Source organism: Pteropus vampyrus, unplaced genomic scaffold, assembly GCF_000151845.1.
Source record: "Pteropus vampyrus isolate Shadow unplaced genomic scaffold, Pvam_2.0 Scaffold150, whole genome shotgun sequence".
Classification (NCBI taxonomy): domain Eukaryota; kingdom Metazoa; phylum Chordata; class Mammalia; order Chiroptera; family Pteropodidae; genus Pteropus; species Pteropus vampyrus.
Window position 1 is genome coordinate 3,449,233 of NW_011888931.1, and position 11,576 is coordinate 3,460,808.

Consider the following 11,576-nt stretch of genomic DNA (forward strand, 5'->3'; position numbering starts at 1 on the left):
GTATTTTTCTGCTCTATTATAATTCATTAAAAATAATTAGAAAAAATTACTGAAAGTTTGGAAGTTTAACAGCATTCCAAGAAGATGTTTATAATTTTGCAAAGGAGGAATGAATAGCAAGCACGTAGAGGCCTATGACTTCAGTTAGTAAAACAAAACAGTGATGGTATACCGACTATGTGCCATGTGTGGAAGAGTAAGATAATTTCAGAGTTTACCTTACAACCTAGTGGGCATTAGACTTGCTTCAATGAATAAAGATCAATAAATAACGATAATATGCATATTATTTGCAAAAATAAAGAGATATTTCTCAAGGGCTGAAATACCATTTTTATTTTATAACATATAAGTACTTTCAAAATAGTGAATAATAGCACAGACACAGTGCAATTCAATTCTGAATCCACCTTCAAATAATATAATTTTAATATCAGTGGAAAATCTTAATGGCATTTTGCTGTAGTTTATTAGCTAATTTGCTCTTTTATAAGTTTTAAAACCTTAATTGAAGAAAAACTTTAATACGTGATGATTTCTTTAGTATTTTCCCTAGGGTGGCTGATGTAGACTTTTCTAAACTCTTTAAATCACAGACACCACCAGAGCAAGACGAAGCCAGGAGAGTGATGGTGTTGAATATATTTTCATTTCCAAGCATTTGTTTGAGACAGATGTACAAAACAACAAGTAAGTGGACGTTTCTTAGATTTTGTGTGACTTTTGCTTTTAAATATGTGCCTATATATCCAGTTTTAGCCACCTGAGAGTCCCCTTCCATTTGAAAGGTATTTTAATTTTTATAATATTTGAAACCAATAAAAAGGTAATAATTCAGTTAGTAGTTATTACCAGTCTTCACCTGTAATTTTTAAATAATCTAGAGCCACTATGTTTCTGATAAGTTAAACATGTAGAAATTATTTTGAAGAATGAGGGGAGGGTTGCTAGTGTCTTTTTGTGATCTCCTTCCACCCCACTAATTGAATCATAACATATAATTTGGATAGAATTTTATTTTCAAAACAACTATACTAGATTCCTAGTTCCACAGTTTCCTCCATACACACCTCTCCCTCTCATTAGCTTTTCAAAAAATTGAAATAATGGTAATCATCTTGTTTGTATCATATCCTTTAGCTAGCCCTAAGTCCCCTCTCCCCAGGTCTTCCATTTGTTTAAAAATGAACATTTTAGGGTATGAGGGAGCAATGTGTGTTTTAATGCAGGATTGTGGGATTTTATTGAAACATCAAAATGCTTTTTTCACGTTTGGCACAGCGATTATGTTTTTATAGCACATAATCAGCTGCCCTGGTTCCATTAGCCACCAACCAGTTCCTCCTCTAGTTCTGAAGCTTAGCTTGGTTATTCTGTAGTGTGCAGTCAAATTTCAGTAGTTTCTATTGTTTGGCTTATTCACCGTTTTATTGCATTGCATTAGTCCTGAAAAAAGAGGTGATGGAAAACATTAGAGTACTGCTGGACTAAAGTACTTTTTTCTGCTTAAGTGTAATACAAGTAAGTGTTACCGATTTAAAAATGTAAAATAAAAGATTTTTTAAAAATTTGACATTCCGAGTACTTGGCCCTATTTATTAAACACAGTAAAAAAATTCCATGTTCAGCAAAAATATCTTTTATATATAGGAATTATGCCTTGCCATCTATCTATATATATTTAATTCATAAATGATTCTGATGCACGTCTAATTTTCTACAGGTTTATTGAATATGGTGAATACAAAAACAACTACTACGGCACAAGTATAGACTCAGTTCGGTCCGTCCTAGCTAAAAACAAAGTTTGTTTGCTGGATGTTCAGCCTCATGTAAGTAAACCATGAGCTTTCCAACACCTTCAGGCTCATGTAATCTACTGCACTTCATGAGAGTATTTCAATATGAGGTAACTCTGAAGTCTACTCACTTTGGGCATATATGCGGCTTTCCTAAGATGACAAAAGCATTTCAGTGTAATTTGGTGAACAAAAAGCCTGTATTATTATTAGAAAAGAGGAGTAGAGGAAGTCCCGAGATCTGTGTTTGTAACTCTTATTTATATTCAATTTTTGTCAAGTATAATGACTCTCAGATATTTCTTCTATGTATTTAAAAAATATTAGCATGTATAATATATTCCTATGTGTTATGTATTATAAGTATTCACAATTTTCAACAATGGACATTTTGGTTCTCAGTCCTCTCTTTGATTTTGGTTCTGTATGTGTAATGAGGCATTCACAGGAATTGTATGGCGTGAGATCCTCATTGCAGCTGTCAGGCAGATCTCTGCCAGGCGCCCTGGGGACTCTTATGAACACTGTGGACTGAGAGTGGATAAAGCCATTCAATTCCTTGTCATATCACATAGCCTTTAGCAGAAACCAACCCACAGCATTTTCTCACTATCCAGAGGCCACAAAATCTCCCTCCACAGATGGCTGCACCCTTGGGTGCAAACCTCTGAGAGCCAGAATGACCCGGAGAAGTCTTTTGTACCTCTTAAGAGTCATTAGGGAGGCTGACTCCTAACTTAGTCCCCAGCGATGGATAGAACGCTCTTGCTTGTCCAGCACCTCTCTGCCAGTGTCCTGGGGCTACTAATTCCCAACGCCCTCGCTGTGGTTTACACTCTGCATTCGCGGGGCCTCAGCATCCCGTCCGTCTCGTCTCGTCTCCCCGACTGCCACCCTACGCATGCACACACACATAACCTGTCTGCCTAACCTTTCAAGGGAGTTTATGATTTATATCCATGTTCTGGAGAGGTCTCAATTCTCACCCTCTGTCAGCCAGGTGAATCCCCAGAAGCACAGTGTAAATAATGTAAAGTATTTGCTTGGGGAGTGTTGACAAGAAGGGAGAGCGGGAGGCTCGCCCATCGAGGGCGCTCTGAAGGGTAAGTGAAAGAGAACTGGTGTCTCCGATCAGGAAGAGGCTTAAATGAGATGGTTGGAAGACTTTCACGTACTGGTGGTTGTTAAACTCAGCACCTTCTGGTTACGTGACTTAAAATTCAGTTTCATGGTATTTTTAGCCACTTCTGTTCAATATTAATTATGGCATCATTCAAAACATTTTTAAAGGCAAGTTGCATTCTCCATTATTTTATTAGGGGTGCTTATTACATTTAATTGTCAATAACTGATTGAATAATAATATACTGAAAGACCTACTGACCTTAATTAGAAAATAATTTTCAAGAATTTTCTCCTTAGAAAATAAAATTCAGTTTTACTGTAAAAGCCACTCATGAAATCATGGAGATATATAAGAAAACATCTCTTCTTCCTTGCAGACAGTGAAGCATTTACGGACACTAGAATTTAAGCCCTATGTGATATTTATAAAGCCTCCATCAATAGAGCGTTTGAGGGAGACAAGAAAAAATGCAAAGATGATTTCAAGCAGAGATGACCAAGGTGCTGCAAAGCCCTTTACAGTAAGTATGATGATGCATTAGTGAAAATATGCTAGCAGTACTTAAAGTCAAATATGCAGTAGCAGCTACCTGAGGAAGACTATAATAGATAAACTGATCCAAAAATCTATAATATAGAATTGTATTTAGGTACATACATTTTTGAGTGATTGTACTGTGATTGATTTTTGTGCTTCTGTCGATGGATCTTCATATTATATTGACTCAAAACTATTTTGCATAACTTATAAAATTTTTGTAGGTCATTTATATAAAAGTTAGACCACTTAGTTTTCAGACTAGCCTTAGTTTTAATGGGAAAAATACCAAAGTCAGTTACTGTTATTCATTAATAGTCTAGATGAAAATTTTAATAATTTGCCTTTTTTGTCTCTTGCATCAACAGTCATAGTTAGCATAGTTTAAAAAAAAGCATTTTGGGTATAGGACAACTAGACTTATATTTTTCAATAATTGTATTTCCCATGAATGTTATTACAAATGGCAACTATGGCATATTAACGACTATAACAATTTATGGTAAGCCTTTCATTGTTTTTTTGTTTTTAATCTTAAAGTTAACATATTCTACCTTAGGATCAAAAATTAAAAGCAAAGAAATTAAATGTCAAGAACTTTTCTTCCTCTCCTCTTGATTAACTCATCTTGAACTTTAGTCAATATTGTACACTATCAATTGTGGTTACAAAATACAGACATGCTTTTGATTCCCAGTATTTAATAAGTAACTTTTTCTACGGTACTGCCAGTACATGTCCATGCTAAATGGGAACCGTCATATGATGTTAGTTACTCAGGGCTCTTGCTTAACACTAAAGTTAAGTCTTCTGAGACACTGAAATGTGGACTTTGAAATTACTTCACTATGTTGCAGAGTAGAGTTACTGTACTATTTATAAATTTAAAGGTTTCTCAGTGGAGATAATAAATGATAATAGTGTTAGGATCTGGCTCACTTACAATGAACTGAAATACTCGGTTTCAAAACTGTGAGTATGAAAGGCCCACTGGATCCACTTCTAATGAGACATAAGAAGAACATGGCAACTGTCCTTTCACAAATGTATCCAACTCTGAAAAAGTAGTTTTTGTTATAAATTCTTTGCTATGAATAAGCATAAAAAATGCAGCATCAGGCTAAAAGACTCTTCCCACCCCTCCCACATAGCTGTTTTAATACTAAAATATCTTTATAAGTGATTATCCTGAACTTCAGGTAAGACAGGAATTTTGACCCTCGTCAGAGCAGTTTAGTTACAAGCAAATCACGGAAATGGTGTTAGAAATTATGACTTCTGAAGAACTCGTAATTAAAGAGGGTAATTAATGTTCATTTCTGGCTGAGGTGAAAGAACTGACACAGAACAGCATTAGATAAACCATTTGTGGAATGTTTGTACTGATATGAAGTGATGTAATTACCTGGTTAACCACTTAAAAAAATATTCCTTTTGTAGGAAGAAGACTTTCAAGAAATGATTAAATCAGCACAAGTAATGGAAAGCCAATATGGTCATCTCTTTGACAAAATTATAGTAAATGATGATCTCACCGTGGCATTCAAAGAGCTAAAAACAACTTTTGACAAATTAGAGACAGAGACCCACTGGGTCCCAGTGAGCTGGTTACATTCATAACTAAGAGAAATTTCCATAATCATTTTTTTGTAGCGTGCATGATTGAATCAGTTACCATTTTGGTGGTAGGGTTTTTTAAAAATCTGTATCATTGTCATAGATGTGCAATCTTGGTTAAAATTGAATGTTCGTTCTGTTTGTATGTTTTTAAAAAATAGCCTTATTTCAAACAATGTTTGAGTGTAAGATCCAAAATCAAAATTTGCACAGTAGTGTATTCCAAGCAAAGCTTTAAACTTTCTGGATGTTTTTAATATGTAGCTCTAAGATGCGGTTGAACTTTTTAGAGAGACATAGCTAGAGAATATATGCGAGAGTTCAGTGCTTCAGACTGCCATGAAGTCTGCATGTTCGCAGATGAAGGTATCAGCAGCCTCGTGCAGGCTCCAGACAGACAGGACAGCTCTGCTATTCTTTGAGTGGATCACCATAGATTCACCTGGGCTGCTAGTAAGGAGGAGTCCCCTTTCTATTCTAAAGGTGCAACCTTTTTCTTGTAAGTCCTCACTGAATGTGGTTGATGGTATTTAACAATGTATAATGAAACCAATGTTATCACAGGCTAGTCGATATAAACATGAGTTAAGTTCCTGTGGCATCTCATCATTACAACAAAAGTTACATTGAACTTTTATTTGAGGACCTGCTGTATGTTCACAGTGTGTGCATTTGAAAGTCATTCTTGAAGAAATTACTGAAAACTTGCCTTAGTGGCCCTCGTGTTATAGTTTGAGAAGGCCTTATGAGTACATATCAGTGACTCAACCAATATTTAATAAGGGAAGATAGACATATAAAATATATATAACTAAAAACTTTTCCTTGTGGCATTAATCTTAGAATGGTGTTATCTTGGGGTAAGAAATGATTACAAAGGACTTTTTTTTATTTGTATATCCTCAGACCACATTACTGGAGTCACCAAAAAAGCTTTTTTAGCTGGCTTTGGATTTTTCCCATAAATTAAAAGAATGTGATTCTTATTCTAAAAGTAGAGGTCTTACATGTTACTGATTCAGTTAAAGGCAAATTTTCAAAATGCACAGTTGATCACCATATATTTAAATTGCACTAAGATGTATTTTAGAAAAATTTTCATGTAATGTTAACATCCTTCATCATCAAAATAATCCTTAACACTGGCCAGATGCCATTCTAATCTTATGATGTAAACATTTAGATGGGATCTCTCATTTTCCTTTGATACTACTGATCTTCAGCAAGTAATTAGCTCAAAATACTAGAATGTCCATAAGACAATGTGTCCTGCCATTCAAAAATCATTGCATCTATGACTTTCAAACAGAAAAATATTATTTTTTGATTTGTAGAGTTTAGATGTCATGTTTAAAGAAAAATAGAATGTAGTGAAATTTTATATATTTATGAACTATTTGAAAAGCATATTTTTTTATCAAATGGGGCTCTTCATAAAATTGTATAGATGGCATAATTTAAAGTAGTAATTTTATAAGTCAGGGTCAACATTCCATGTAAATATTTGACCTTTATTTGTACACAGATCCACTACTGTGTTATATGTGCACTGCACATTGGATATTATCCACTGGATTTGCTTCAGACATGTCAAATTTCATATTAGAAAGACAAAAATGGCAATGGCCTTGATACACACTCACACCGAAATACTTAATCAGACTAAATGTTAACATAATCCAAACATTGAGGTCTAAGTTTATGAACTAAATAGCAAGCAATACAGTTTTTTAAAAAGGTGGGGTAGGTTGCCAAATCTGCCACTAGAGCCATACTTTATAGTTGTGTGGCTGGTCTACAAAAACATAAGTCTTACGTAGATGGTTTGGGTAGAATGTTCTCTGTGTTACTGAATGAAATTTCCTATAAATCAAGATTTCCTATACAGAGAGTAATGGGAAATGTATCATTTAGGCAGTCTAAATTGTTTTGTTCTGAAATATCTACAAGGATTATTTTTTTCATCTGCAGATAATGCCTCAGTTCTTTACTATGGAGGTAAAGATGGTGTAAGGTGGCAGAAACTGAGTCCTTTTTCTTGGTGATGGAGGTGTTACAAAAATAACTGTCCAGACTTTCTCCCCCTTTAGACGAGAGCGGAGCAATATTTTGAAAATAATGAAAAGGGGCACTTTGAGAAATACTTTATCAGGTAGTATGCATGGTCTTGCAAGTGACATTTAGATGGCTGTCTTGATGCTTACAGAGAGATCTGGTTAGTTTAATAAGGCAGGCCAACTCCAAGGGCTGGTTGACAACTATAGCTAAAAGCCCTTGATTGATTCTGTATTTTCTGCATCCCCAACCTCCTTCTCCAGGAAGGAGACCAGCACCGTGTACTGTACTGTACTGTTCTTTGAGTAGCCTTCTACTAAAACCGTGCTAGCCACTATTTGAGAGAAGAGGAATGTTTACTTAAGTGTATATATTTAAAATCCAAGATCAAAAAAATTCTATGTTCCCATGATTAATAAATTAGAATTGGTTAAAAATAAAAAGGTGAAATTGAAAGAATTTTTTACCATTATTATACCTGTCAATATCGATGTTGTTAAGGCTGACATTCCTGGTATTATATAATGGTTGGATGTATCTAAATTTTAATAATTTAAATTGACAAACGTGGAAACTTCTCAGATTTACAAAACTATGTTAAAAGCTTCCTGAAGATATAGATTTTTATTATTTATTCTTTTTGATTAGTAAGGATTTATAAATGTAACAGAAAACCTTTGGTCTTAATAAAGTATCTTCAAAACATGTAATTGTTTTTGTACTTGGAGATCTATCACACTGCTTCTCATGGTAGAACTAATTCTGTTTTTTACTGATACTAAGCAGTTTATTTGAACTTTTATGTCTAAAATTTGTTTCAAACAATTTGTTGGTTTTATCAAGGTTGTTGGGAGATGGAATTCGCGAGTCCTGCTCTTACCCATACAGTGGGATGTACCATCCTGGCCCACCCATGACGGGGTCACCACTCCCCGCACAGGCAAAGCTAAACTTTTTCCACTGTGCATATGAGGACAACCTGCCACCTGCTTATACAGACAAGCTAATTATTGGCCTGGCTTCAACAGTGAGCCAATTAGCCCCAGCTCTGTTTCCACTGAAAGCTTATACAGTGTAGCAGTTAAAAGAATTGTTGAGTTTTTGCTAATTACCAACTTTGCAGCCTTCAGAAAGTAGTTTAATCTCTCTGGTCCTAAGCAGAAAAATGGAGGCAATAATAGTACTTACCTCATCAGAGTCTTGTGGGCATGAAGTAAATGATCCATGTGAAGCACTGGAACAAAACCTGGGATAGACGTATTCAATAATTGTGAGCTGTTTCATAATGATCATTCCCACATCACATAATTTAAAAATAGCTACATAAAATTCTAATTTTCCTACACACAGTTCCCCTACTAGTGAATTCACTGGAAGCTTTCTAATAATTTCTATTATAAGCTTTATTAAAAAAAAAATCCCATTACTTCTAAGTGATACATCAGGAAATAATTAGGTAATCCTCAATAGGAAAGTGAGCCAATTTTTATTTTTAGCCACTGGTATGCAGTATAATATCAATTTGAAAGAAATGTCTCAATGTCCTTTCTTCTGCTACCATCTTCCCTTTCCAAATGTTTGCTCAGTTACACGTAACCTGCAGGGCAAGAACTATGTTCCCTCTATAACTGCTGTCTTTTATATACACCTGCGCAGGCCCAATCACTACCAGAAAAAACTGTACTTAATAATCACCCATCTGTATGATTTCCATACACTCTCATTTAGTCCTCACAACTATCTGATATGAAAGATAGTACCTTGATATTTACAATTGAGAAAATTGAGAGGCAGGGCTTAAGTACCTTGCTCAAGGTGACGAGCACTGGAACCAGGATTCAAATCGTGGTCTGGTTTCCTCCAACTTCATGCTGTTTTCACTGCATCACGCATCCTGGTGTTGCTATAACTTGAGCCAAAGCTGGAAACAGATGAGAACTGGTTATTAGGAGAGTGACTGTTCATTCCTTTTATGTACATACAGTTTACAACGAGTTTTTAGCAGAACACTGTTGCTTTAGACAGCTATAACTTGATGTATCTGTGCCTATATAAGTAGGTTAATCTTCAAACACTGGCTATTATTAGAAGCATAAAAACACCTACATAGAAGAATATGCAATTTTCTGTTTGGTCTGCCTGAGACACAGTCCTTAGTGATGAATCATGACTGGTCTAAGTCAATCGTGGTGATATGCTCTGGGCAATGATTGCTCTGAGTTGGTCATACTACCTAATTCCAGGTAATCTGTTGGAAGAGCCACGAGAAATGCTTGTTTCCCTGATTTAAACAAACAACTGCATGAGGTGAAAATCTTATGCCCTGCCACGATCCTTCCTGTTTGAGATGCTTCAGTTACGTTGTCGTGCTTGCCAATATGACAGGCACACTCCTAGCCCTGGACCAGCAGATGGTAAAGGCCAATCTACAGAGGATGACCAAGTAGAAAAAGGAGAAGAACCTAAATCCATGTTACTGAGCTGTCGAAAAATTCCTGAGGCCTCCTTCCTCTAATTGCTAGATAAGCAATAAATGTTCTTCCTGTGCACAACTGGTGGGAATATAGATTGATGCAGCTACTAAGGAAAATGGTGTGGCAGTTACTCCGAAATTAAAAATAGAACTACCATACGATCCAGCAATTCCACTCCTGGGTATGTAACCAAAAGAAACGAAATCACTATGTCAAAGAGACATCTGCACCCCATGTTCACTGCAGCATTATTCATAACAGCAAAGACATGGAAACAAGCTAAGTGTCCATCAACAGATGAATAAAGAAAATGTGTGTGCATATATATACACATATATGCATATACCCACACCATATACACACATGTATACACACACAGAAAGGAATCTTATTACTCAGTCATAAAAAAAAAAAAAAAGGAAATCCTGGCTTTTGTGACAATATGGATAGACCTTGAGGGCATTGGGCTAAGTGAAATTAAGACAAATGCTACATGTTCTCACTTATTATATATGGAATCTAAAAATGCCAAACTCATGGAAATAGAGAATAGAATGGTGGTTATCAGGGGCTGAGATGTGGGAAAAATGAGGAGATGTCGGTCAAAGGGTACAAACTTCCAATTAGAAGATGATTTCTGAAGAATCTAATGTACAGCAGGGTAACTGTAGTTATACTGTATTAGATACTTGAAAGTCGCTAAGAGAGTAGATCTGATATGTTATCACCACACACACAGAATTATGTGAGGTGATGGAACTATTAACCTCACTGTAATCTTTTTGCAATATATACATCAAATCATCACGCTTAATACCTTAAGCTTACATATGTTATATATCAATTATATGTCAGTAAAGCTGCAAAAAAAATTAAATGTCTGCTGGTTTAAGTCACTGTTAGGCTGTTGACTTGCTGCTGAAAGCACTCCTCATGGAAGGCAGTGTCCACGAGCAACTCCGGCTACTCCCAGTATCTACTTTCACTTACCAAAGGTTGCCTTTTTGCTCAACTGTCACATGCCCTGCATTGACACATTGGTTGAACTTTAAAACACTCTGGAACCTATAGGGTAGACCAAATAAGAGACTCCAATTTGAAGTTTTTTTTCCTGGGTTCTACTTTTTTCCTCCATAATATGGACGAGAATTTCATCTTAAAATTCAAATTTAGAGAAAGCTTATGTTTTTGGATTTACAAATTTATCATGGTGGTGAGGCTACCATTTTTAACAAAGTATTGCCTGTTTAACTGTTTAACTTGACTTGGCAATACTAACGCCAAAAGGTTCCATTTGTTCTGTGCTGGGCACTCTAATTAGTAGTATACGATCTGTTTATAATCACTGGCTCCACTCAGTAGGAATATATTGAAATAATTATGACTACAAAACAATAGAATTGCTGTCGATGTTGAAGAAAAGTTATACAGCATAAAGTAATAACTTAAGAAAATATATTGCTATTAGGAATCAATTAGATACCACAACAGGATAGAAGAGGGACGGAAGCAATACAAATGTACTTAAATATGATAAATTAATATTTTCTAAGAATTCGAAGGCAATCAACTGTGAAATTAAAGTAAACACAGGGCAATCAAAAAGAGAATCCATTAAATGTGATAACAGAAACAAGACCGATGGATCTCTTATTACAGATTTGATTGGCATAAACTCATGTATTAAAAGACAACTTTTCACTATCAAAAATTGAAACTATGTATTTCTAGAAGAGAAAGATTTAAAGCAAAAGAATTGGCAGGAATAAGGCAGACAGATGCAAATAAAAAGAAAGCAGAGGACACAATAATATCAACGTTACATTTGGTATTCAGAAATTGGTTCAAAAAGTCATTCTTTAGCAATCAATGGTATAAGCCACAACAGGAAGAGTACTGAAGACGTACAGCACAAATGAGAAATGTAATCAACAAAGCCTCGTTACTTCATAATCTTTAAAACACTTC

The 11,576-nt window shown here is 35.3% G+C and overlaps 1 protein-coding gene and 1 long non-coding RNA gene across 4 annotated transcripts in view; one reads left to right on the forward strand and one right to left on the reverse strand.

Annotated features, from left to right (window-relative positions):
• MPP7 (membrane palmitoylated protein 7) overlaps positions 1–7,839 on the forward strand; it is a 234,541-nt gene extending 226,702 nt beyond the window's left edge. The window contains exons 17-19 of the mRNA XM_023536171.1: positions 1,724–1,832; positions 3,302–3,445; positions 4,903–7,839. Coding sequence (XP_023391939.1) covers positions 1,724–1,832; positions 3,302–3,445; positions 4,903–5,082 — 433 coding nt within the window. The 3' untranslated portion in view covers positions 5,083–7,839. The remainder of the gene's footprint in view (positions 1–1,723; positions 1,833–3,301; positions 3,446–4,902) is intronic.
• LOC111745249 overlaps positions 1–9,185 on the reverse strand; it is a 31,109-nt gene extending 21,924 nt beyond the window's left edge. The window contains exons 1-3 of one of the 3 annotated variants that reach the window (XR_002782563.1): positions 8,940–9,181; positions 8,323–8,380; positions 1,215–1,446 (exon numbers count right to left, since the gene is read on the reverse strand). This is a non-coding gene — a long non-coding RNA (uncharacterized LOC111745249). Of the gene's footprint in view, positions 1–1,214; positions 1,447–1,842; positions 2,331–8,322; positions 8,381–8,939 lie in introns of those variants that run through there. The other 2 variants (XR_002782565.1, XR_002782564.1) reach the window with 2 other exon arrangements.
• Between the last annotated feature and the right edge of the window lie 2,391 nt (positions 9,186–11,576).